This window comes from Salvelinus namaycush, chromosome 5 (assembly GCF_016432855.1).
Source record: "Salvelinus namaycush isolate Seneca chromosome 5, SaNama_1.0, whole genome shotgun sequence".
Lineage (NCBI taxonomy): Eukaryota > Metazoa > Chordata > Actinopteri > Salmoniformes > Salmonidae > Salvelinus > Salvelinus namaycush.
The window spans coordinates 57,346,927-57,374,617 of record NC_052311.1 but is presented as its reverse complement, the minus strand read 5'-3'; the positions used below and the strand labels follow the sequence as shown (position 1 = coordinate 57,374,617).

General features: G+C 42.7%; 1 protein-coding gene across 1 annotated transcript in view; it reads left to right on the top strand.

Annotated features, from left to right (window-relative positions):
* Positions 1-465: 465 nt before the first annotated feature.
* Positions 466-27,691, top strand: part of LOC120048527 (cytochrome b5 reductase 4-like) — a 33,018-nt gene continuing 5,792 nt past the window's right edge. The window contains exons 1-14 of the mRNA XM_038994590.1: positions 466-562; positions 815-936; positions 1,229-1,382; positions 5,317-5,417; positions 5,597-5,681; positions 5,781-5,819; positions 5,952-6,078; positions 6,209-6,266; positions 6,434-6,527; positions 16,669-16,701; positions 16,834-16,956; positions 17,263-17,403; positions 19,883-20,038; positions 25,655-25,805. Coding sequence (XP_038850518.1) covers positions 853-936; positions 1,229-1,382; positions 5,317-5,417; positions 5,597-5,681; positions 5,781-5,819; positions 5,952-6,078; positions 6,209-6,266; positions 6,434-6,527; positions 16,669-16,701; positions 16,834-16,956; positions 17,263-17,403; positions 19,883-20,038; positions 25,655-25,805 — 1,346 coding nt within the window. The 5' untranslated portion in view covers positions 466-562; positions 815-852. The remainder of the gene's footprint in view (positions 563-814; positions 937-1,228; positions 1,383-5,316; positions 5,418-5,596; positions 5,682-5,780; positions 5,820-5,951; positions 6,079-6,208; positions 6,267-6,433; positions 6,528-16,668; positions 16,702-16,833; positions 16,957-17,262; positions 17,404-19,882; positions 20,039-25,654; positions 25,806-27,691) is intronic.

Below are 27,691 nucleotides of genomic sequence, written 5' to 3'. Positions count from 1 at the left end.
TTGCAATAGGCCATTGTACGTACAAGGCTCATGTGATACATTGGATAATCACATTTCTGAATTGTGACAAAATAACTGTAGGCCTATGGCAATTATTAACATATTGGGATGTTAAATCACTCCAACGAAGATTCGGAGGAGGAGGGAGAGAGATGGAGGAAGAGCGAAATATGTTTCTATTGTGACAATTTTTTTCTCTGGTTTCATACCAGGTAGGCTATGTGTTCTAAGTTATCATTTAGCATTTCCAAATACTCATATTTATATTGCCAAAAAAATACGCTATAAAAAGATAAATATGAGTCCTATTTTACATTTATTTACATCGTCTTCTGAATTTTTCGGGGCGCTTTGTACTGTATCAGGGCGACTGTTGAGATTTATCTTTACACTAGATGGCGCTCTAGGTATTTTGGATACAGTTTTACTTTAAGTGGTTTGACCATTTCATCATCATATTGCGACATCATCTGCAGCTACCGCGGGAATGTAGTTTTTAACAGTGACAACGCCAAATAGGTGTTGTTTACATAGTCAAATATTTTTGTACGAACAATGAATTGTAAGTGTCATTTTGTTCGGTCGAGATCCATCGCACCGGTTATTTCATATGTCTGATATTATGGACATATTTGGGCGTTTTGTTGTGAAATTGCTTTTCCGGGGTGCTAGCCAGTCAGCTAAATTACTCAACTAGTGTCACTTCAGGGAAATGTGTTTCTTGTGACACAACGGAAACATAATTTCTCAGTGGTTCACAACCCCAAGAGTTTGTCCTTTATTGTCCTGTTAATCGAAGGCCCGTCTTATACAGGATTCCTTCAGAATTTGGCCTGCATTCGAAGAGTCGCGATGCTGAACGTCCCATCCCAGTCGTTCCCTGCAGCCAGCTCTCAGCAGCGTGTTGCTCCGGCCGGTCAGTCCGGCAGGAACAAGGTACTGTACCGGTAGTTGACGACATGATTGTTGTGTGAGAGTCATGCCTTTATATCATACATAATGTTGATGACCCATCAATGGGCTAGACTATTGTGGTCCTACTATGTGAATGTTCTGTGCTGTAGTCCAATTTTATATTGAGTTAGAAGACCCTGTCTACAAAGTCAACCTTAAATTGATTGACATCATACCACACCACTTTACTCTTTACTGAAGTGTAAGTGTAAGGCTGTGTTATCATGATACCACCTTTTCTGACTGGGAGGGGTATTCTTCCATGTTGTTTCAGGTAGCATTGAAGCCTGGTCACAGTCTGATGGACTGGATCCGTGTGGCTAAGAGTGGCCGGGACCTGACAGGGCTGAGAGGTAGACTCATAGACGTCACAGATGAGGAGCTGCAAAAACACAGCACACGGGACGACTGTTGGACCTGCATACGAGGTTACACAAGCTAGCCCTATACTTTACACACACACACACACACACACACACACACACACACACACACACACACACACACACACACACACACACACACACACAACACTGGTCCTGGCGTTTTGCAGGTTTTTGTTTAAGCCCAGTAGTAACACACTAGATTTAACTAATCAAGAGCTCAATGCCTCTCCGGGGCTAGAGTTGGAGAAACTGGGGTATTACTTAAATTGTTCAGGAAAATAAATGTGAAAAGTACACATACACACACACAGTAGCCGCATACTATCTGTACATAATTCTTCTCTCCACCTTCCGTAGTCCTATTTGAGTGATTCCTCACGAAACCCAGACAAAACAAATGCCATGATTTGGGGGATTTCTACGAAATGTAATCCATAGAATAGTCCTTTCAAGGAAAGATTGTATTTGATATTTGTATCTAAAAGCATGATTGAGAAATAGTTAATCAAAGGTGGCATATTTATTACATTTTGCCTTGCCCAGGCCTCCTTTAATAGCCAATAATGTTTAACCTGTCGATGCTGCAATACAAAGCAAAAATGTGTTTCATATGAAGCTTTACCACTTGCTCTGTAATATGAGTAGTATTTTGATTTCACAAAAAAAAGTCTTATATTAATTATTATTTAATCATACAACATGAATATAGAAAATATGTTTAAAAATGCAATATATTGTTGAACATTATATACTCTACAGGCATATCAAAGTTCCAGACTGGGATCTCTGCTAGTTTTAAAGTTATGGCCCTTTAAAAACTTTTTTTTGCCTTAGTTCAGCATTGTAACCAATCACAGCCCTCCTTTTACTTGTATCATTGCACATCCTGCAAATCACAATTTTTAATCAATTTTCACATTCACTCTTTTGTTAATGCTTAAACATTGTAGCAGAGATCCCACTCTTGAATTTAGCTAAGCCTGTAGAGTATATTATGTTCAACCATATATTAAAACATTTGCCAATTTCAATATCATGTTTATATTTTTCAATATTCATAAGTTAATGAAAAGAAGAAGTTATTGAAATAAAAATACTACTCATATTACAGAGAAGGCAGTATAGCTTCATATGACACCAATGTTTGTTTTGTAGCACCTACAGATTAACCACTAATCTTAAAGGAGGCCTAAGTTAGGACAAAATGTCATAATATGCCTACTTTGATAAATCATTTCTCAATTATGGTTTTAAATACAAATGTCAAGTCTATGTCAACAATCCTTCCTCCAAAGGACTATTACAGTGCATTTTGTTACGTTACAGCCTTATTCTAAAATGGATTACATTGTTTTTTCCCCTCATCAATCTACACACAATGCCTCATAATGACAGTGAAATAGGTTTGAAGAAATGTTTGCAAATGTATAACAAATATATAACAGATATCTTATTTAAATAAGTATTCAGACCCTTTCCTATGAGGCTCACAATTGAGCTCGGGTGCATCCTGTTTCCATTGATCATCCTTGAGATGTTTCTACAATTTGATTGTAGTCAACCTGTGGTAAATTCAATTGATTGGACATGATTTGGAAAGGCACACACCTGTCTATATAAGGTCCCACAGTTGACAATGCATGTCAGAGACGAAACCAAGCCATGAGGTCGAAAGAAATTGTCTGTGGAACTCCGAGACAGGATTGTGTCGAGGCACAGATCTGGGGATTGGTACCCCCAAAAAGTCTGCTGCATTGAATGTCCCCAAGAACACAGTGGCCTCCATCATTCTTAAACGGAAGAAGTTTGGAACCACCAAGACTCTACCTACAGCTGATCGTCTGGCCAAACTAAGCAATCGGGGGGGAAGGGCCTTGGTCACCTCCCTCACCAAGAACCTGATGGTCACTCTGACAGAGCTCCAGAGTTCCTCAGTGGAGATGGGAGAACCTTCCAGAAGGACAACCATCTCATCAGCACTCCACCAATCAGGCAATTATTGTAGAGTGGCCAGACGGAAGCCACTCCTCAGTAAAAAGCACATGACAGGCCACTTGGTGTTTGCCAAAAGGCACCTAAAGGACTCTGACCATGAGAAACAAGATTCTCTGGTCTGATGAAACCAAGATTGAACTCTTTGGAGTTCTGGAGGAAACCTGACACCATCCCTACGGTGAAGCATGGTGGTGGCAGCATCATGCTGTGGGGATGTTTTTCAGCGGCAGGGACTGGGAGGCTAGTCAGGATCAAGGAAAAGATGAATGGAGCAAAGAGAGATCCTTGAGGAAAACCTGCTCCAGAGCGCTCAGGACTTCAGACTGGGGCGAAGGTTGACCTTCCAACAGGACAAAGACCCTAAGCACACAGCCAAGACAACGCAGGAATGGCTTCGGGACAAGTCTCTGAATGTCCTTGAGTAGCCCAGCCATAGCCCGGACTTGAACTCGATCGAACATCTCTGGAGAGACCTGAAAATAGCTGTGCAGCGGCGCTCCCCATCCAACCTTACAGAGCTTGAGAATCCAACCTGCAGAGAAGAATGGGAGAATCTCCCCAAATACAGGTGTGCCAAGCTTGTAGCGTCATACCCAAGAAGACTCAAGGCGCTTCAACAAAGTATTGAGTAAAGGGTCTGAATACTTATGTAAATATGATATTTCAGTTTTGTATTTCTAATACATTTGCAAACATTTCTACAAACCTGTTTTTGCTTTGTAATTATCTGGTAATGTGTGTAGATTGATTAGGAAAAAAAATATGTAATCAATTTTAGAATAAGGCTGTAACGTAACAAAATGTGGAAAAAGTCAAGGGGTCTGAATACTTTCCGAAGGCACTGTATATGGATTAAATAGAGTGAAAACCCCCAAAATCATGGTCTTTTTTTGTCTCGGTTTCGTGAGGAATCACTTTCGGAAGGAATCTAACACATTTCATCCTCTCATTTCCACATGTGCGTCATTGAGATTAAATGCACTCATTGGTAGTCATGGAGTGGGTTCATTTATCAAAGGACATTGAGTAATAAAGCTTAATTGAATTTGCTGTGAAGGAAGATTATGCAGGCTTTAGTGACTAGGACTCTGTCCACTTCTTCTGATTCAGAGCAGAACAGAGGCACCCTCCCTCCCGCTGTATGCCTCTCTTTCTCTCTTCCCTCCCTATACCTCTCTCTCTTACCCAAACTCATACACTCACATATGCTTGGCATACAGCAATCATTTTTTATGACTTATTTGATAACCAGTCCTTAAAACAACAAATAACAGCACCCAGCAGCAGCATTAGGTTGTAGAGAAGAAATGTGGAATTACACAACCGTATGCTGATAACATTATCATCATGTCTCATTGTTATTCATGTTTTCAGATTTGTTGATCGCACTCTGATCAGCACTCCCATAGGGATGTGTGATGAAGGCATTAGCCAACCAATTTAATATCAGTAGGCTATAAGACAGTAATTGGCGATTATATACACAAATGAAGGTTCCCTGTGGTGTCCATACCTTCTCCTCTCATACACAGTGTTTTCCTTGAGACTGTGTCTGTTTTCAGGGTCAGAAACTCACCTGGCTACAGCGTGGCCATGTCCTTATGTTGGGAGGAAAATGTTGTGTTTGTTGGGATAATATCTTTGAGTAGGGCATGTGTCTTTATGTTCTGAGAAGGCTTTCTATAGAAAGCATTGGAGGCTGGGCACAGCTTTCAACTCCCCCTCAACACCATACATTACAATGTGTATAGTTCCATCATAGTTTAATCATTCATAACCATTTCTTTGAATGTATTTGCTGAATTCACTGTTATATTTGTCGGTGTGAGTGGGCCCACATACACAAGTTAGCCCTAATATACAGATATTTAATACATGTTTTATTGTGAATTGCTTATTTAGCAATTCACAATAAAAAATGTATTGTGAATTTTGTGAGTATTTTGTGAATAAATACTATTATTTCCTGTGTGTGTCTCAGGCATGGTTTATAATGTGAGCCCCTACATGGATTTCCACCCTGGAGGAGAAGAGGAACTGATGAAGGCAGCTGGGATAGACGGAACAGACCTTTTTGACCAGGTCAGCTCTCATTGGACTTTCCCGAGTTAAAGGACTACCTTGGAAGTTCACATGTTAAAACACACAAGTTCAAAACATTAATGCACATAATGTGTGTTATGATGCCGTGCGTGTCTAAGCTCTCTTGCTCACTTTCTCCCTGTCTGCCTTTGTCCCTGAATCTGTGGCCATATGAGCAGGTCCACCGGTGGGTGAACTATGAGTCCATGTTAAAGGAGTGTCTGGTAGGGAGGATGGCTGTGAAGGCCAGCACTGCTCTCAAAGGTACAGTAACACACAATCCCTCTCTCCCAGGACTTTAATGCACCGTATTCTCTCTTTCATGCAGGATGTTTTTTGACCCTTTCTAATTCGTCTCCACAGCTCAGTGTGTGATAAAGGACAGCATCACTCATTTAAATGGTAAGGTACAAAATAACAATAAGAATAATGCACTAAAAACCCTGTGATTGTTCTGTACTGTTTGTGTGTGGGTGTTCTATATTCTGTGTGGCTGAAATCATAGTCCTTACTCTTGTCTCTCTCTCTCCTCAGGTCTAGCCCCCCCTTCTCCGCCCACCTCCATGCTCCCTCCTGCTTTCCTCACCCCTCCCTCACCCTCCTCATCACTGCAACCCTCAGCCGCCCCGCCACCAACCCAACCCAAAGACGCCCGGCCCAGGTACGCTCACAAAACAACAAGAACAACTGCTATGATATTGAGAATGGTGACAGACTGGATGATGTGAGGTGTGATAGATAGATGTGAGAAGGTAATGAACATACTGTATCTGTACATTGTTTTTTTTTAGGTATGACTGGTTTCAAACTGATGTCACAGTCGATATTGTGGTTTACACTAAACGGAAGGTAAACATCCCCACTTTGCATTTTTTAAATGGCAAGATTTGAGTGAAATGTGAGCCAGAACGTGCAGTAATTGTTCTTTAACCTCACCCCCCCACCCCTCTTTTCTCTCCCCTCTTTACTTCTTCTCCCTTATTTTCTCTCCTCTCTTTTACCCCCTCCTATCTCAGCTCCCCAGCTCTGGCTGTACCATAGTTGACCTGCAAGATGGTGTTCTACGGGTGGAAGTTCTTCTGGGGAAAATGTCCTACATGCTGCGTCAACGTAAGTCGCAGCTTCCTTTGACTGTCCACTATGCCAGGGAGCTGTTTTCTGACATGAGTTGTCATAGCTGCCTCTTTCAATCCCCTTTCTTTTATCCATCTATTACAGCCATACTCTCTCTTTCTCCCTAACTTTCCTGTACTAGGGGTGTGAACGTTTAAACCAAATTGGCATTGTTAACCGAAAAACTGTTTACTATTATATATTTTTCTTATTTCCTCCCATAAAATGTAAATCACAGTGCAGTTATCACAACTAGCACTAACAGGTCCCGATCATCATCATCATAAAGGGAACATGCCTAACGCAACAATGCTGTAATGTTAGTAGGAGGAGATATGCATCTTTCAAATGATTTGCCACAGATATAAAGCGCTCTGAACTTCGTCGTTAACAGTTGGGAAAATGACAGGGACGTGACAGCAGCGAAGTCCTGTATGGCAATACTTTGAGAAGTTAAATGAGAAGGTGATGAAACGCAAACTTTGCGAGGTAGAATTGAGCTACAGTGGCAGTACAGGTGCAATGCAATCTGAAAGGGAGGCACCTTGACACCCAAACCGTTGCTGGCAGCAGCAGCGCAGGCCCCCAACAACAGACATTAGACAGGCTCTTCAGTCTTCACACGAAAGAAGTGCGATAAGGGACGGAGTGAGAAAGTCACAGCTCTGATTACAGAAATGATTGCAGTTGATATGCAGCCATTTTCAATGGTAGAGGATGTCGGCTTCAATACCCTAATGGCATATCTAGAACCAGACTACAAGATGCCATATCAAACAACCGTGATGGCCCAGATGGAGAAATTGTACAATGATTGCTCTGCAAGTACAAAACGCGAGCTCTCAAAGTCAAACACCTCATACGTTGCGTTAACAACATCAAATCAAAGTGTATTGGTCGCGTCCACAGATTTGCAGATGTTATCACAGATGCAGCGAAATACATTGTTGGACATCTATGAACACGCGGTCTTACATCATCACTGCAACGAAACATCACATTGATGAGAAGTGGGACATAAGGTAGGGATGGGCGGTATGCCATATTTGACCAAATACCGGTATTGATGCACGAACGGTTTGAATTTTTACTTTACCTTCTATAACGATATTTCAATGTTTGGTTTGTTAAATGTAATTGGAAACTCCGGCGTGTGTAATGTCAGTTTTGGTAGTTTTCTACTTGAGTCATCTTTCTCCCTCTCCTCCTGATGCATACCGCTTCCCACACCAAGCCCTGACCCCTGTCACTCAAGGAGAGAGCAGTTGCTCGACCACGTGAGTCATGAGAACTTTCTTGCCATTCACTCTGCTGTCTGCATGGTCAGATGGATGTAACAAGATATTGGTGAAAACGATGCTGCTTTTCACAAGCATTCTATAATTACACAATTAGTTTGTGTATCTTACTGTCTGCAAACTACTGTCTGCTAGTTTGTCTTTTCTTAGCAAGCTTTGACTAAAATAAATTGTGTTAACCGCTAATGCTAATTGCAAACGTTATCTAGCTTGCTCAATTTACTAAGAGTCAGAGCAAACGCTATACAGCCTGGTACCAGTAGTAAAAATAACGTTTGATGCTGGAGCTCCAAGGCATGCGTTGAAATCACTAAGCAGTGTACTAGGAAGTCATTTACTGGAATTAGCTTTGTTTCCCCATCACTAGGTACCAGTGCTGGTGTAGGCCTAGATAAGCATGTTGTTTGTGCAACAGTATCTTCTAACTCAGAGATGAATAGGTGAAGCATGAATATGTTAGCTAGCTACATTAGGTAAAACAACTGTGACGCACTCTTTTCACGCCACTTCGATACAGCTACGGCCAGATGTGATTTTCTTTGCAGGTTAGGTTTGCAGGTTAGGAGAGTGTTTTTCCTAACCCTTTTCCTAACCTTAACCTCAGTCTCCTAAGCGGCTGCATGAATTATCCTAATCTGCTGCGTAAGTTCTCCTAACCTGCTGCGTAAGTTCTCCTAACCTGCTGCGTAAGTTCTCCTAACCTGCTGCGTAAGTTCTCCTAACCTGCTGCGTAAGTTCTCCTAACCTGCTGCGTAAGTTCTCCTAACCTGCTGCGTAAGTTCTCCTAACCTGCTGCGTAAGTTCTCCTAACCTGCTGCGTAAGTTCTCCTAACCTGCTGCGTAAGTTCTCCTAACCTGCTGCGTAAGTTCTCCTAACCTGCTGCGTAAGTTCTCCTAACCTGCTGCGTAAGTTCTCCTAACCTGCTGCGTAAGTTCTCCTAACCTGCTGCGTAAGTTCTCCTAACCTGCTGCGTAAGTTCTCCTAACCTGCTGCGTAAGTTCTCCTAACCTGCTGCGTAAGTTCTCCTAACCTGCTGCGTAAGTTCTCCTAACCTGCTGCGTAAGTTCTCCTAACCTGCTGCGTAAGTTCTCCTAACCTGCTGCGTAAGTTCTCCTAATCTGCTGCGTAAGTTCTCCTAACCTGCTGCGTAAGTTCTCCTAACCTGCTGCGTAAGTTCTCCTAACCTGCTGCGTAAGTTCTCCTAACCTGCTGCGTAAGTTCTCCTAACCTGCTGCGTAAGTTCTCCTAACCTGCTGCGTAAGTTCTCCTAACCTGCTGCGTAAGTTCTCCTAACCTGCTGCGTAAGTTCTCCTAACCTGCTGCGTAAGTTCTCCTAACCTGCTGCGTAAGTTCTCCTAACCTGCTGCGTAAGTTCTCCTAACCTGCTGCGTAAGTTCTCCTAACCTGCTGCGTAAGTTCTCCTAACCTGCTGCGTAAGTTCTCCTAATCTGCTGCGTAAGTTCTCCTAACCTGCTGCGTAAGTTCTCCTAACCTGCTGCGTAAGTTCTCCTAACCTGCTGCGTAAGTTCTCCTAACCTGCTGCGTAAGTTCTCCTAACCTGCTGCGTAAGTTCTCCTAACCTGCTGCGTAAGTTCTCCTAACCTGCTGCGTAAGTTCTCCTAACCTGCTGCGTAAGTTCTCCTAACCTGCTGCGAAAAGTAACTTCTGGTCGTAGATGTATCGAGGTGGCATGAAAAGGGTGTTTCTCGTGAAGAGGACATGACAAAGCATGTTCCCCCATCAGGTAACTCAGGAAACTAAAAAGATTTGGCATGGGTCCTGAGATCCTCCAAAGGTTCCACAGCTGCAACATCGAGAGCATCCTGACTGGTTGCATCACTGCCTGGTACGGCAATTGCTCGGCCAGCAGCATACCACCTGAGCCAGCAGCATACCACCCTGCATACCACTGCTGGCTTGCTTCTGAAGCTAAGCAGGGTTGGTCCTTGTCAGTCCCTGGATGGGAGACCAGGTGCTGCTGGAAGTGGTGTTGGAGGGCCAGTAGGAGGCACTCTTTTCTCTGGTCTAAAAAAATATCCCAATACCCCATTGCCCCTGCCCTGTGTAGGGTGCTGTCTTTCGGATGGGACGTTAAACGGGTGTCCTGACTGAGGTCATTAAAGATCCCATGACACTTATTGTAAGAGTAGGGGTGTTAACCCTGGTGTCCTGGCTAAATTCCCAATCTGGCCCTCAAACCATCACAGTCACCTAATAATCCCCAGTTTACAATTGGCTCATTCATCCCCCTCCTCTCCCCTGTAACTATTCCCCAGGTCGTTGCTGTAAATGAGAATGTGTTCTCAGTCAATTTACCTGGTAAAATAACGGATAAATAAAACAAATAAAAAAAGATTGCTCGGCCTCTGACCACAAGGCACTACAGAGGGTAGTGCATACGGCCCAGTACATCACTGGGTCTAAGCTGCCTGCCTTCCAGGACCTCTACACCAGGCGGTGTCAGAGGAAGGCCCTAAAAATTGTCAAGACCCCAGCCACCCCAGTCATAGACTGTTCTCTCTGCTACCGCATGGCAAGCGGTACGGGAGTGCCAAGTCTAGGACAAAAAGGCTTCTCAACAGTTTTTACCCCCAAGCCATAAGACTCCTGAACAGGTAATCAAATGGCTACCCGGACTATTTGCGTTGTGTGCCCCCCCAGCCCCAAACCCTCTTTTTACGCTGCTGCTACTCTCTGTTTATCATATATGCATAGTCACTTTAACAATACATTAATGTACATACTACCTCAATTTGGCTGACCAACCAGTGCTCCCGCACGTTGGCTAACCGGGCTATCTGCATTGTGCATTTTGACCATATTATGCAGCCTTGCATGGCACAGTGTGGAAATTATAACAAAAGTGTAGGAAAGGTATGAAAATGCTCAACATTATTTTTGTTTGAAGTTGGATTGAATAGTATAAAATAATCAGAATGGAGAAAGCCCCATTGAAATCCCTTATAATTTGTGTTGCCACCCTAGGATCACTCGCTACTCTTAAAGCATATTTAGAACTTTTATTATTAAAAAATATAAAATACCTTCATACCGTCAAAAATGTGATATGATATTTTGGCCATATCGCCCAGCCCTGAAAGGAAGTCCCATGTACTGACCACTGAGAACATGGAGGCACACAGCAAAGATCCTAAAAATGGCATGAACTACCATTGTTGCTGAGTGGGTGCCGCAGTATGGTGAGGGCTGTATGGTAGCTACAGAGGAGAACAACTGCCACCTCGCATTGAGGATTTCAAGTTAAAGGCCAACCGTGATACTGTAGGCATTGTTTCCAGAAAACAGGATCCCCCATTATAGCGAATGGGGAAATGGCGATCTCAATATTCATGGTTATATTAAAAAATAACTGAACACGACCATGGTACCAATAATTTATCCTATTTCACCAGATATATGTCCTTGAACCGATTACTTTAAAATCGCACACAGACGAGTTAGAAGGATCATTTACAGTTGAAGTCAGAAGTTTACATACATCTTAGCCAAATACATTTAAGCTCAGTTTTTCACAATTTCTGACATTTTATCCTAGTAAAAATTCCCTGTCTTAGGACAGTTAGGGTCACCACTTTATTTTAAGAATGTGAAATGTCAGAATAATAGTAGAGAGAATGATTTATTTCAGCTTTTATTTCTTTCATCACATTCCCAGAGGGTCAGAAGTTTACATACACTCAATTAGTATTTGGTAGCATTTTCTTTAAATTGTTTAACATGGGTCAAACGTTTTGGGTAGCCTTCCACAAGCTTCCCACAATAAGTTGGGTGAATTTTGGCCCATTTCTCCTGACAAAGCTGGTGTAACTGAGTCAGGTTTGTAGGCCTCCTTGCTCGCACACGCTTTTTCAGTTCTGCCCACAAATCTTCTATGTGATTAAGGTCAGGGCTTTGTGATGCCCACTCCAATACCTTGACTTTGTTTTCCTTAAGCCATTTTGTCACAACTTTGAAAGTATGCTTGGGGTCATTGTCCATTTGGAAGACCCATTTGTGACCAAGCTTTAACTTCCTGACTGATGTCTTGAGATGTTGCTTCAATATATTCACATACTTTTTCTCCCTCATCATGCCATCTATTTTGTGAAGTGCACCAGTCCTTCCTGCAGCAAAGCACCCCACAACATGATGCTGCCACCCCCGTGCTTCACGGTTGGGATGGTGTTCTTCGGCTTACAAGCCTCCCCTTTTTCCTCCAAACATAACGATGGTCATTATGGCCAAACAGTTCTATTTTTGTTTCATCAGACCAGAGGACATTTCTCCAAATAGTACAATCTTTGTCCCCATGTGCAGTTGCAAACCGTAGTCTGGATTTTTTTATGGCGGTTTTGGAGCAGTGGCTTCTTCCTTGCTGAGCGGCCTTTCAGGTTATGTTGATATAGGACTCATTTTACTGTGGATATAGATACTTTTGTACCTGTTTCCTCCAGCATCTTCACAAGGTCCTTTGCTGTTGTTCTGGGATTGATTTGCATTTTTCGCACAAAAGTACGTTCGTCTCTAGGAGACGTCTCCTTCCTGAGCGGTATGACGGCTGCATGGTCCCATGGTGTTTATACTTGCGTACTTTTGTTTGTACAGATGAACGTGGTACCTTCAGGCATTTGGAAATTGCTCCAAAGGATGAACCAGACTTGTGGAGGTCTCCAATTTTTTTTTCTGAGGTCTTTGCTGATTTCTTTTGATTTTCCCATGATGTTAAGCAAAGAGGCACTGAGTTTGAAGGTAGGCCTTGAAATACATCCACAGGTACACCTCCAATTGACTCAAATGATGTCAATTAGCCTATCAGAACTTCTAAAGCCATGACATAATTTTCTGGAATTGTCCAAGCTGTTTAAAAGCAGAGTCACCTTAGTGTATGTAAACTTCTGACCTACTGGAATTGTGATACAGTGAATGATAAGTGGAATAATCTCTGTAAACAATTGTTGGAAAAATGACTTGTGTCATGCACAAAGTAGATGTCCTAACCGACTTGCCAAAACTATAGTTTGTTAACAAGAAATTTGTGGATTGGTTGAAAAACTAGTTTTAATGACTCCAACCTAAGCATATGTAAACTTCCGACTTCAACTGTAGTTCCTGCAGTTCCTCGGTCGGCCTTCAATTTGAGATACTTAATGAGAGGAGGCAGCACTGAGCTAGCCTGCAACGTCACTTCTTAGACTAGCTCTAACTACACGTGCAATGTTTCCAAAAAGTCCTCCACGAAGCAAGATGGTGACTTCCTGAAAATACACTTTCTGATCTTCAAATGCGCCACTGAGCATTCTCATAGGAAACAATGGGGTGATGTCATCGATGGCTTCGTCCATATCTTTTACAGTCTATGGGTTGCCATGACTGCGGTAGTTTTAACTGCATTGCACGCTGGCGGTCATACGCAGCATCATATCTGCAATGTGAATAGTTTTCTTATTTTTTTTCTTATTGTTTAAACAATAAATATTGCAGTTTTAACATTAAGAAATATTTTACATTTGTTACAACGCTATCCTGTACCCTAGTTAGGGCTGGCACAATTACCTTTACCCTTTAACTGATGAATACCCCCTTTTTTTGTGGTGTTGTTGCTCCTTGCTGAAACAAGCAAGGTGTTGTAACAAATGAGTCTTTGGTTGCCTAGGCAATGACCCCCCCCCCCCCCCCCCCCCCCGCAGCACTACACAGCGCATGCAGTCAGGAGCAAAGAGGAGGGAGAGAAAATGTGCGTCAAAAAATCTGTTTTTTATCTTCTAATTCTTCATATGTTTGCTATTCGAACGGTTGTTATTTTAGCTGGCTAATTATCGTCATTTAAAATTCCATGACCATCACAGGCCTCGTCCATTATCAGCTGTAATTATATTATTGATTGCTCTCAAGGCTTATTTCTCCATCTGTGTTCCAGCCTGGAGGACTTGACACAATTAGTGTCCAGTGTTTATCACTGGCTTATTAATGTTGAAGGGAAATATTGACTGTGTCAACCAGAGGAAATAAACACGGTGGCCATTTCCACTAAACCCTCTATCGGTCTATCTCTATCTCCCTCTGTCTGTCCCTCTCTTACTCTCTCTCTTTCCTTCTCTATCTCTATCACCCTCTGTCTGTCCCTCTCTTACTCTCTCTCTTTCCTTTTCTATCTCTATCACCCTCTGTCTGTCCCTCTCTTACTCTCTCTCTTTCCTTTTCTATCTCTATCACCCTCTGTCTGTCCCTCTCTTACTCTCTCTCTTTCCTTCTCTATCTCTATCCCCCTCTGTCTGTCCCTCTCTTACTCTCTCTCTTTCCTTCTCTATCTCTATCACCCTCTGTCTGTCCCTCTCTTACTCTCTCTCTTTCCTTCTCTGTCTCTATCCCCCTCTGTCTGTCCCTCTCTTACTCTCTCTCTTTCCTTCTCTATCTCTATCACCCTCTGTCTGTCCCTATCTTACTCTCTCTCTTTACTTCTCTATCCCCCTCTGTCTGTCCCTCTCTTACTCTCTCTCTTTACTTCTCTATCCCCCTCTGTCTGTCCCTCTCTTACTCTCTCTCTTTCCTTCTCTATCTCTATCCCCCTCTGTCTGTCCCTCTCTTACTCTCTCTCTTTACTTCTCTATCCCCCTCTGTCTGTCCCTCTCTTACTCTCTCTCTTTACTTCTCTATCCCCCTCTGTCTGTCCCTCTCTTACTCTCTCTCTTTCCTTCTCTATCTCTATCCCCCTCTGTCTGTCCCTCTCTTACTCTCTCTCTTTACTTCTCTATCTCTATCCCCCTCTGTCTGTCCCTCTCTTACTCTCTCTCTTTCCTTCTCTATCTCTATCCCCCTCTCTGTCCCTCTCTTACTCTCTCTCTTTCCTTCTCTATCTCTATCCCCCTCTGTCTGTCCCTCTCTTACTCTCTCTCTTTACTTCTCTATCTCTATCCCCCTCTGTCTGTCCCTCTCTTACTCTCTCTCTTTACTTCTCTATCTCTATCCCCCTCTGTCTGTCCCTCTCTTACTCTCTCTCTTTCCTTCTCTATCTCTATCCCCCTCTGTCTGTCCCTCTCTTACTCTCTCTCTTTCCTTCTCTATCTCTATCACCCTCTGTCTGTCCCTCTCTTACTCTCTCTCTTTCCTTCTCTATCTCTATCCCCCTCTGTCTGTCCCTCTCTTACTCTCTCTCTTTACTTCTCTATCTCTATCCCCCTCTCTGTCCCTCTCTTACTCTCTCTCTTTCCTTCTTTATCTCTATCACCCTCTGTCTGTCCCTCTCTTACTCTCTCTCTTTCCTTCTCTATCACCCTCTGTCTGTCCCTCTCTTACTCTCTCTCTTTCCTTCTCTATCCCCCTCTGTCTGTCCCTCTCTTACTCTCTCTCTTTCCTTCTCTATCTCTATCACCCTCTGTCTGTCCCTCTCTTACTCTCTCTCTTTCCTTCTCTATCACCCTCTGTCTGTCCCTCTCTTACTCTCTCTCTTTCCTTCTCTATCTCTATCACCCTCTGTCCCTCTCTTACTCTCTCTCTTTCCTTCTCTATCTCTATCACCCTCTGTCTGTCCCTCTCTTACTCTCTCTCTTTACTTCTCTATCTCTATCACCCTCTGTCTGTCCCTCTCTTACTCTCTCTCTTTCCTTCTCTATCTCTATCACCCTCTGTCTGTCCCTCTCTTACTCTCTCTCTTTACTTCTCTATCTCTATCACCCTCTGTCTGTCCCTCTCTTACTCTCTCTCTTTACTTCTCTATCTCTATCACCCTCTGTCTGTCCCTCTCTTACTCTCTCTCTTTCCTTCTCTATCTCCCTCTGTCTGTCTCTCTCTTACTCTCTCTCTTTCCTTCTCTATCTCCCTCTGTCTGTCTCTCTCTTACTCTCTCTCTTTCCTTCTCTATCTCTATCACCCTCTGTCTGTCCCTCTCTTACTCGCTCTCTTTCCTTCTCTGTCTCTATCACCCTCTGTCTGTCCCTCTCTTACTCTCTCTCTTTCCTTCTCTATCTCTATCCCCCTCTGTCTGTCCCTCTCTTACTCTCTCTCTTTACTTCTCTATCACCCTCTGTCTGTCCCTCTCTTACTCTCTCTCTTTACTTCTCTATCCCCCTCTGTCTGTCCCTCTCTTACTCTCTCTCTTTCCTTCTCTATCTCTATCCCCCTCTGTCTGTCCCTCTCTTACTCTCTCTCTTTCCTTCTCTATCTCTATCACCCTCTGTCTGTCTCTCTCTTACTCTCTCTCTTTCCTTCTTTATCTCTATCACCCTCTGTCTGTCCCTCTCTTACTCTCTCTCTTTCCTTCTCTATCTCTATCCCCCTCTGTCTGTCCCTCTCTTACTCTCTCTCTTTCCTTCTCTATCTCTATCCCCCTCTGTCTGTCCCTCTCTTACTCTCTCTCTTTACTTCTCTATCTCTATCCCCCTCTGTCTGTCCCTCTCTTACTCTCTCTCTTTACTTCTCTATCTCTATCCCCCTCTCTGTCCCTCTCTTACTCTCTCTCTTTCCTTCTTTATCTCTATCCCCCTCTGTCTGTCCCTCTCTTACTCTCTCTCTTTACTTCTCTATCCCCCTCTGTCTGTCCCTCTCTTACTCTCTCTCTTTACTTCTCTATCTCTATCCCCCTCTGTCTGTCCCTCTCTTACTCTCTCTCTTTCCTTCTCTATCTCTATCACCCTCTGTCTGTCCCTCTCTTACTCTCTCTCTTTCCTTCTCTATCTCTATCACCCTCTGTCTGTCCCTCTCTTACCTTCTCTATCTCTATCACCCTCTGTCTGTCCCTCTCTTACTCTCTCTCTTTCCTTCTCTATCTCTCTGTAAATGGGGTGATGAATTTGATTTATATTCATTTCTGGTAAACAACTCACTAGGAGTCTCTCTTTTTCAGGTCTAGCCCAAGAAGTAGATGGAAGCGTTGCTGGTAAGGAGAACATTTTATGGTCTGATGTCTTTTCATAAGCTAAAGCTGACTAACTGTTAACGTTTACCAACTCCCTCTCGATCCCTCCCTCCCCATCTTTCTCCTTCTCGCTCTCTCGCTATGCTGGTACAGTCCACACAGTGTGTGTTGTGGGGAAGATTCAGGTCAGCATGCGTAAAGCGGCCAAAGGAAAGTGGGAGGAGCTTGGTGAACCACTGGAATTCCATGATTCTCTTTTCAGGAAGAAAGATCGAGGTATGAATAGGGGCTCTTTTCCAATATGTCTTTCCTTGATTCCTCACGGCCTCACTCCTCACCTTCTTCTCAAAACGCTTTGGAGGAGAATGTAAGAGGGGAGGGACCTTGTACTTTCTCCTCTAATGCGTTTTGAGGAGGAGGCAAGGAGAGAGGAAGTGAGGAATCGAGAAAGACGAAAGAAAGAGCCAGAATGCCATTTCAGACACATCCAAAGAGATGTTTATCAATCGGTCTTCTGAATTGATTTTATTACATTCCCCTATTAACCAAAATCACATGTTAGTTATTCACTCTCTCTCTCAGCGATCTTCTACAGGGAGTGTATGTTAGTTTCTAAGACGGAGGTCACACACGACACCTGGGTGTTCCGGTTACAACTCCCTCTAGGGACACTCATGCACGTGCCAGTTGGGAAACACATCTACCTCAAGGCCCTCATCCAAGGTAAAGCCTAGCCTATAGATCCATGCTAATGCTAAAGCTACATCTAGGCTAGAGCTAATCCCATAGCAGCCCATGCGGTCCATTGCTAGTGCTTGTGCTATGCTACATGTTTTACATTTTATTTAACCTTTATTTATACATGCTTTTCTCATTGAGATAAAATCTCTTTTTCAAGCGAGACCTGGTCCAACAGCAGCAGGGGGAACAACGTTTCAGACAAAACAACTTAGATACACTAACACAACATTGAATAAAACTATAGACACACATACAGTACAACTATTACATAAAGAAACACAAATGTCATAACAAAATAAAAAACAGCTGTCCTAAAGACAATTACACGCTTCTATGATATTTACGTCGACCAAGTGTTTAAACTCCACCAACATGACTAGATTATCAAATTTTTAAATGTTCAGGAGAGAATTCCAGGACCACTGAGTTGAGTAACTTTAACTATTTCCACCATGACCTATTCTAATTCTTGGTACTGTTAAAAGCAAATGAGAATGTGACCGTTTATATATATTTACTGATCAGATTTTTTTTTTAAGCAGATAAAGTGGCATTTTACCCGATATGGCCTTATAAATCAGTTTATACCTGTGTTTAAGCCTACGCAAGGTCAATGACGACCAGCCAAGGTAGCCAGGGTAGTGGTTGAAGCATATATATATATATATATATATATACACAGCTCAAAAAAATAAAGGGAACACTTAAACAACACAATGTAACTCCAAGTCAATCACACTTCTGTGAAATCAAACTGTCCACTTAGGAAGCAACACTGATTGACAATAAATGTCACATGCTGTTGTGCAAATGGAATAGACAAAAGGTGGAAATTATAGGCAATTAGCAAGACACCCCCAATAAAGGAGTGGTTCTGCAGGTGGTGACCACAGACCACTTCTCAGTTCCTATGCTTCCTGGCTGATGTTTTGATCACTTTTGAATGCTGGCGGTGCTTTCACTCTAGTGGTAGCATGAGACGGAGTCTACAACCCACACAAGTGGCTCAGGTAGTGCAGCTCATCCAGGATGACACATCAATGCGAGCTGTGGCAAGAAGGTTTGCTGTTTCTGTCAGCGTAGTGTCCAGAGCATGGAGGCGCTACCAGGAGACAGGCCAGTACATCAGGAGACGTGGAGGAGGCCGTAGGAGGGCAACAACCCAGCAGCAGGACCGCTACCTCCGCCTTTGTGCAAGGAGGAGCAGGTGGAGCACTGCCAGAGCCCTGCAAAATGACCTCCAGCAGGCCACAAATGTGCATGTGTCTGCTCAAACGGTCAGAAACAGACTCCATGAGGGTGGTATGAGGGCCCGACGTCCACAGGTGGGGGTTGTGCTTACAGCCCAACACCGTGCAGGACGTTTGGCATTTGCCAGAGAACACCAAGATTGGCAAATTCGCCACTGGCGCCCTGTGCTCTTCACAGATGAAAGCAGGTTCACACTGAGCACATGTGACAGACGTGACAGAGTCTGGAGACGCCGTGGAGAACGTTCTGCTGCCTGCAACATCCTCCAGCATGACCGGTTTGGCGCTGGGTCAGTCATGGTGTGGGGTGGCATTTCTTTGGGGGGCCGCACAGCCCTCCATGTGCTCGCCTGAGGTAGCTTGACTGCCATTAGGTACCGAGATGAGATCCTCAGACCCCTTGTGAGACCATATGCTGGTGCGGTTGGCCCTGGGTTCCTCCTAATGCAAGACAATGCTAGACCTCATGTGGCTGGAGTGTGTCAGCAGTTCCTGCAAGAGGAAGGCATTGATGCTATGGACTGGCCCGCCCGTTCCCCAGATCTGAATCCAATTGAGCACATCTGGGACAACATGTCTCGCTCCATCCACCAACGCCACGTTGCACCACAGACTGTCCAGGAGTTGGCGGATGCTTTAGTCCAGGTCTGGGAGGAGATCCCTCAGGAGACCATCCGCCACCTCATCAGGAGCATGCCCAGGCGTTGTAGGGAGGTCATACAGGCACGTGGAGGCCACACACACTACTGAGCCTCATTTTGACTTGTTTTAAGGACATTACATCAAAGTTGGATCAGCCTGTAGTGTGGTTTTCCACTTTAATTTTGAGTGTGACTCCAAATCCAGACCTCCATGGGTTGATAAATTTGATTTACATTGATCATTTTTGTGTGATTTTGTTGTCAGCACATTCAACTATGTAAAGAAAAAAGTATTTAATAAGAATATTTCATTCATTCAGATCTAGGATGTGTTATTTTAGTGTTCCCTTTATTGTTTTGAGCAGTATATATATATATATATACTGTATATATAACATCACTAAAATCTAAAACCACCAGTAATGTACATCGTACCAGCTCCTTCCTGGCCTCCAGAGAAAAACAAGCCTTATGAAATGTGTAGACAGTTGGCTAACGCTATATCTGGGCTACCGCTAATCCCATAGCATCACATGTAATTCATTGCTAATGTTAATGCTATATGTGTAGACAGTGAGGTGGTGAAGCCCTACACGCCAGTCGAGGAAACACTGGTACCAGCTACACTGGACTCCACACAGGGGACTGCAGCCACTGACATTTTCCTCATGATCAAAGTCTACCCAGATGGAGTGTTGACTCCACACCTAAACAACCTCAACATCGGTAAGTCTGAGGCCCCCAGTAAACCTCACTGTTACAGCTAAGTGGGTTGTTCAAATGTTATTTATCACATACACCGAATACAACTGGTGTAGACTTTACATTGAATACCCAATAATGGAGCTATATACAGGGAGTACCAGATCAATGGGGAGCTATATACAGGGAGTACCAGATCAATGGGGAGCTATATACAGGGAGTACCAGATCAATGGGGAGCTTTATACAGGGAGTACCAGATCAATGGGGAGCTATATACAGGGAGTACCAGATCAATAGGGAGCTATATACAGGGAGTACCAGATCAATGTGGAGCTATATACAGGGAGTACCAGATCAATGGGGAGCTATATACAGGGAGTACCAGATCAATGGGGAGCTATATACAGGGAGTACCAGATCAATGGGGAGCTTTATACAGGGAGTACCAGATCAATGGGGAGCTATATACAGGGAGTACCAGATCAATGGGGAGCTATATACAGGGAGTACCAGATCAATGGGGAGCTATATACAGGGAGTACCAGATCAATGGGGAGCTATATACAGGGAGTACCAGATCAATGGGGAGCTATATACAGGGAGTACCAGATCAATGGGGGGCTATATACAGGGAGTACCAGATCAATGGGGAGCTATATACAGGGAGTACCAGATCAATGGGGAGCTATATACAGGGAGTACCAGATCAATGGGGAGCTATATACAGGGAGTACCAGATCAATGTGGAGCTATATACAGGGAGTACCAGATCAATGTGGAGCTATATACAGGGAGTACCAGATCAATGTGGAGCTATATACAGGAAGTACCAGATCAATGGGGAGCTATATACAGGGAGTACCAGATCAATGGGGAGCTATATACAGGGAGTACCAGATCAATGGGGAGCTATATACAGGGACTACCAGATCAATGGGGAGCTATATACAGGGACTACCAGATCAATGGGGAGCTATATACAGGGACTACCAGATCAATGGGGAGCTATATACAGGGAGTACCAGATCAATGGGGAGCTATATACAGGGAGTGCCAGATCAATGGGGAGCTATATACAGGGAGTACCAGATCAATGGGGAGCTATATACAGGGAGTACCAGATCAATGGGGAGCTATATACAGGGAGTGCCAGATCAATGGGGAGCTATATACAGGGAGTACCAGATCAATGTGGAGCTATATACAGGGAGTACCAGATCAATGGGGAGCTATATACAGGAAGTACCAGATCAATGGGGAGCTATATACAGGGAGTACCAGATCAATGGGGAGCTATATACAGGGAGTACCAGATCAATGGGGAGCTATATACAGGAAGTACCAGATCAATGGGGAGCTATATACAGGGAGTACCAGATCAATGGGGAGCTATATACAGGGAGTGCCAGATCAACGGGGAGCTATATACAGGGAGTGCCAGATCAACGGGGAGCTTTATACAGGGAGTACCAGATCAACGGGGAGCTATATACAGGGAGTACCAGATCAACGGAGAGCTATATACAGGGAGTACCAGATCAATGGGGAGCTATATACAGGGAGTACCAGATCAATGTGGAGCTATATACAGGGAGTACCAGATCAATGGGGAGCTATATACAGGGAGTACCAGATCAACGGGGAGCTATATACAGGGAGTGCCAGATCAATGGGGAGCTATATACAGGGAGTACCAGATCAATGTGGAGCTATATACAGGGAGTACCAGATCAATGTGGAGCTATATACAGGGAGTACCAGATCAATGGGGAGCTATATACAGGGAGTACCAGATCAATGTACAGAGGTACGAGCTACTTGAGGTTGATATATACATGAAGGCAAGGTAAAGGCACCCGATAGATAATAATACGAGTAAAGTAAAGAAATATATGATTGTTAGTGAGTAGGTTGTGTGAGTTTTGTTTGTGTGTGCGTGCGTGCATTTGTTTCTGTGTGTGTTCATGTGCTGTGTGTTCATATGTAAGTGGAATAGTCATTGAGGTCAAGTGTACATCAATCTGCAGGTGGTTTAGCCACGCTGTGGAATACTAATGTTTCAGAGAAGTGAGCAAGGTTGGCAACAACAACAACATGAAATAAAAGATAGCACGTCAGAAACCGGAGGGAAGTTTATTTTTCTTCCAACCAGGATTGATTAGATAACCTTTTGTTTACCATAAAGTCATTTACATGTTTGCCTGCTGCGTGCACAAGTAGACTAGGTGACAGAAGTTCTTGACTCCTGTGTGTCGATTAAAATAAAAAAACTCTTTAACCACATTTAGTATTTAAAATGCATTACACAAGCATTGATTGTGATTATGATAGGGTACTGCATTTACATGACCGTTAGTAATAACATGATTATGACGTTAACATTCACAGGGAGGACTATACTATTACCATTGTGATTAGGGATATACTTATGATTAATAGTAGCACTTTCCAATTCTATTCTCATTATGTATTTTGAGTATTAAATGTCATTTGTTAGTTAGGGCTGGCACAATTATCGTATAATCTTGTAACCAACAATTATGGACAATTATCAACTTTTATATTCAAGTAGATAATTGTATTTTTATATGAAATGGGTACATTTGGTAGTCATTTTACGAGCAGAACGGCACGGTCGGGAGGAGAAGCTTCATTTCCAAACGTTTGAAGCGGTCCAAACTAGAGGTCGACCGATTAATCGGAATGGCCGATTAATCGGGGTCGATTTCAAGTTTTCATAACAATCAGAAATCGCTTTTTTTGGGCACTGATTTGCCGATTTTATTATTATTATTATTTTTTAAATTATTATTATTATTTTTATTTTTTTACACCTTTATTTAATCTTTATTTAACTAGGCAAGTCAGTTAAGAACACATTCTTATTTTCAATGACGGCCTAGGAACGTTCTGCCTCAGATTTTTAACCTTGTCAGCTCGGGGGATCCAATCTTGCAACCTTACAGTTAACTAGTCCAATGCTCTAACACTGATTACATTGCCCTCTACGAGGAGCCTGCCTGTGCCGCGAATGCAGTAAGCTAAGGTAAATTGCTAGCTAGCATTAAACTTATCTTATAAAAAACAATCAATCAATGACTGTCATTGCTCCAATGTGTACTTAACCATAAACATCAATGCCTTTCTTAAAATCAATACACAAGTATATATTTTTAAACCTGCATATTTAGCTAAAAGAAATCCAGGTTAGCAGGCAATATTAACCAGGTGAAATTGTGTCATTTCTCTTGCGTTCATTGCACGCAGAGTCAGGGTATATGCAACAGTTTGGGCCGCCTGGCTCTTTGCGAACTAATTTGCCAGAATTTTACGTAATTATGACATAACTAGGTTGTGCAATGTAACAGGAATATTGTGCAATGTAACAGGAATATTGTGCAATGTAACAGGAATATTGTGCAATGTAACAGGAATATTGTGCAATGTAACAGGAATATTGTGCAATGTAACAGGAATATTGTGCAATGTAACAGGAATATTGTGCAATGTAACAGGAATATTGAAGGTTGTGCAATGTAACAGGAATATTTAGACTCATGGATGCCACCCGTTAGATAAAATACGGAACGGAATAAACGTTTTGTTTTCGAGGTGATAGTTTCCGGATTAGTCAAAGGTATATGGTTTAGAGAGAAATAGTCTATGCGTTATAATTCCTGTAATAACTTGCGGCTGAACTTGAAAGGGGTTCCTTCGTTATTTTACCGTTCATGTCTTCCATAGAGAATGTCTTGATCTACTTCAAATAAGGTCTGTGTTTCGTGCAGGCTTAAACCGCCTCGACGTTTTGATACCCGTGTAAATCTCACTAGGATAAGGTAACGTTTGTCAACATATTTTCATAAATCCACTCTACAAAAAAAATGTATCTTCGCTTATATTTAGCCAATATTGATCAGAGTTACCTTGTCCTATGGATATCTACACAGTTATAAAATTGGCACGGTGATGTAAGCCTACACGAAACACAGACCTTATTTTAAGTGAATCTAAAAATATCCTATGGAATAAATGAAGGAACCGCTTTTCAGATTTTGCTAGAAGGTGTCATGGGAATTATGACTCACACTTTGGTCGTCAATTCTTACCATGCCCATTATTAAAATAGGATTTCCTGCATATAGAAATGACAGTTTTTGTTTTCAACATTCATCACAGGTAACTTAAACTCCATTTCTATTCAAACAGTTGAGAGTATTTGTCTCCTAAGCAGATCTTCAGTATCATTGTCACTTCAGAGCTGTGTGTGTGTATTTATGTATTATTTTAAGTTAAAATAAGTGTTCATTGTTCATTCAGTATTGTTGCAATTGTCATTATTACAAAAATGTGTGTGTGTGTGTATGATATATATATATATATAAACACATTTCTTTTATTATTATAAATCGTCCTATTAATCGGTATCGGCTTTTTTGTCCTCCAATAATCGGTATCGGCGTTGAAAAATCATAATCGGTCGACCTCTAGTCCAAACCATTCGTTTTTGAGATAGGGATGTCACCAATGCTGTTGTATTTAGTATGTCATAGCTAATATTCAAAGAAGACAATTATGGCAATGACTGTGGTCATTTGCAAGACAATTTATCGTTACCTAAAATTCTATAATCGTCACAGCCCTAGTTAGACCCTATCTTTTTCTCTCGTTTCTATCTTTCATCCTGTATCCTTTTGTCACCACTCTCTCTCTCTCTCGCTCTCTCTCTCCTCTCTCCTCTCTCCTCTCTCCTCTCTCTCCTCTCTCCTCTCTTATTCATACATCAGCAGAAGTAGGCACTATTCAGATAAATCAATTACGGGGGGGGGGAGAGATTGCTCAGCTCCCAAACAGGATTGATGGTGTAATTAGTTTCTATTTAAAAACTCATAAACAGGTTGTTTTATCTCATCTATCATCCCGACCCTTTCTCAGAATCCAGCCTTCTACATAGTCAGGGTGCCAGAATATAACCCGTCTTTCCTTTCCACACACAATGAATCAGATTTCCTGGCCTTTGTCTTTTATCTTGTCCTCTTAACAGTGGAATCAATACAATCTAAATCCATGACCTTCTCCTTACTGTAAAAGTAATTGTCCTACCAGTTCATCTGCACAGAAGTGGACAGGAAAATAGATGTTTCTTTATCTTTCTGTGTTAACTACGCTCAGTGACATGGCTTCAGGCTATGTAATTGTCCTAATCTGGCCCCCATTACCTGAATATATCCTAGTGTTGAGTGATGTGTGTGCGTGTGTGGTTGCCTGGCGATGCAGGCCCAGCTGCAACATTGGGACAGATGGAGGATGTTTATTTCCCAGTCAGTCAGTTAAAGAAGAAAAACATTCTCCATTACAACGGTACCATGTGCCTTTCACTGATATACAGTACATCTAGATAACACCTAATAACAAAGACTAGCTGTACAGTACAAACAGGAACCTCATGAAAGAGGAAATGGATAGCTGATGGTAGGGAATGAACAGACACTGTGTTCTGTATTCATTATTAAAGCTATCCTGATTTGTACTCCTTTAAAAAAAATATTTATGTGTTATCTGTTTTTGCTTATTCTTGTGTTTGTGTGGTTTCTCAGCTTAATGGGTTTCCTTCTCTCCTCTTCCCTGGTTGCCTAGGTGACCACCTGTCTGTCAGCAGTCCGGATGGTCCGTTCAGTCTCCGCCTCCTGCGTGAGGTCACTCAACTCTACCTGTTAGCAGCCGGCACGGGGTTCACGCCCATGGCTCGAGTGATACGATTGGCCCTCCAGGAGCTGGGCGCACTCAGGTGAAATACACTGTCATGGCTCCACCCAGAAACAACCCCTAGTATAGCCCCTTCCCCCTAAGCACTTCATGTAGATATGAACGACTTGGAAAGGTATAAGCAGTATGGAAAATGTTCTGCCTATCCTGTCAAATATACTGCTGCAGTGTTGATCCTGTTCTTTCAGATATGTTATGCAGAGTATTTCATTTCTACTTGTGACTGAATAGAAACTGAAGGAGGCTGTACTCTGACTGCTGTGCTATTGCAAGGCTGTCGTTGTTCTCTTTCTGAAGATGTGTATACATTGTGAAGGACAAGGCTGTCATTGTTCTCTTTCTGAAGATGTGTATACATTGTGAAGGACAAGGCTGTCGTTGTTCTCTTTCTGAGGATGTGTATACATTGTGAAGGACACGGCTGTCGTTGTTCTCTTTCTGAGGATGTGTATACATTGTGAAGGACAAGGCTGTCATTGTTCTCTTTCTGAGGATGTGTATACATTGTGAAGGACAAGGCTGTCGTTGTTCTCTTTCTGAGGATGTGTATACATTGTGAAGGACAAGGCTGTCATTGTTCTCTTTCTGAGGATGTGTATACATTGTGAAGGACAAGGCTGTCGTTGTTCTCTTTCTGAGGATGTGTATACATTGTGAAGGACACGGCTGTCGTTGTTCTCTTTCTGAGGATGTGTATACATTGTGAAGGACACGGCTGTCGTTGTTCTCTTTCTGAGGATGTGTATACATTGTGAATGACAAGGCTGTCATTGTTCTCTTTCTGAGGATGTGTATACATTGTGAAGGACAAGGCTGTCGTTGTTCTCTTTCTGAGGATTTGTATACATTGTGAAGGACAAGGCTGTCATTGTTCTCTTTCTGAGGATGTGTATACATTGTGAAAGACAAGGCTGTCGTTGTTCTCTTTCTGAGGATGTGTATACATTGTGAAGGACAAGGCTGTCATTGTTCTCTTTCTGAGGATGTGTATACATTGTGAAGGACAAGGCTGTCGTTGTTCTCTTTCTGAGGATGTGTATACATTGTGAAGGACACGGCTGTCGTTGTTCTCTTTCTGAGGATGTGTATACATTGTGAATGACAAGGCTGTCATTGTTCTCTTTCTGAGGATGTGTATACATTGTGAAGGACAAGGCTGTCGTTGTTCTCTTTCTGAGGATTTGTATACATTGTGAAGGACAAGGCTGTCATTGTTCTCTTTCTGAGGATGTGTATACATTGTGAAGGACAAGGCTGTCGTTGTTCTCTTTCTGAGGATGTGTATACATTGTGAAGGACACGGCTGTCGTTGTTCTCTTTCTGAGGATGTGTATACATTGTGAAGGACAAGGCTATCATTGTTCTCTTTCTGAGGATGTGTATACATTGTGAAGGACACGGCTGTCGTTGTTCTCTTTCTGAGGATGTGTATACATTGTGAAGGACACGGCTGTCGTTGTTCTCTTTCTGAGGATGTGTATACATTGTGAAGGACAAGGCTGTCGTTGTTCTCTTTCTGAGGATGTGTATACATTGTGAATGACAAGGCTGTCATTGTTCTCTTTCTGAGGATGTGTATACATTGTGAAGGACAAGGCTGTCGTTGTTCTCTTTCTGAGGATGTGTATACATTGTGAAGGACAAGGCTATCATTGTTCTCTTTCTGAGGATGTGTATACATTGTGAAAGACAAGGCTGTCATTGTTCTCTTTCTGAAGATGTGTATACATTGTGAAAGACAAGGCTGTCATTGTTCTCTTTCTGAGGATGTGTATACATTGTGAAAGACAAGGCTGTCATTGTTCTCTTTCTGAAGATGTGTATACATTGTGAAAGACAAGGCTGCCATTGTTCTCTTTCTGAGGATGTGTATACATTGTGAAGGACAAGGCTGTCATTGTTCTCTTT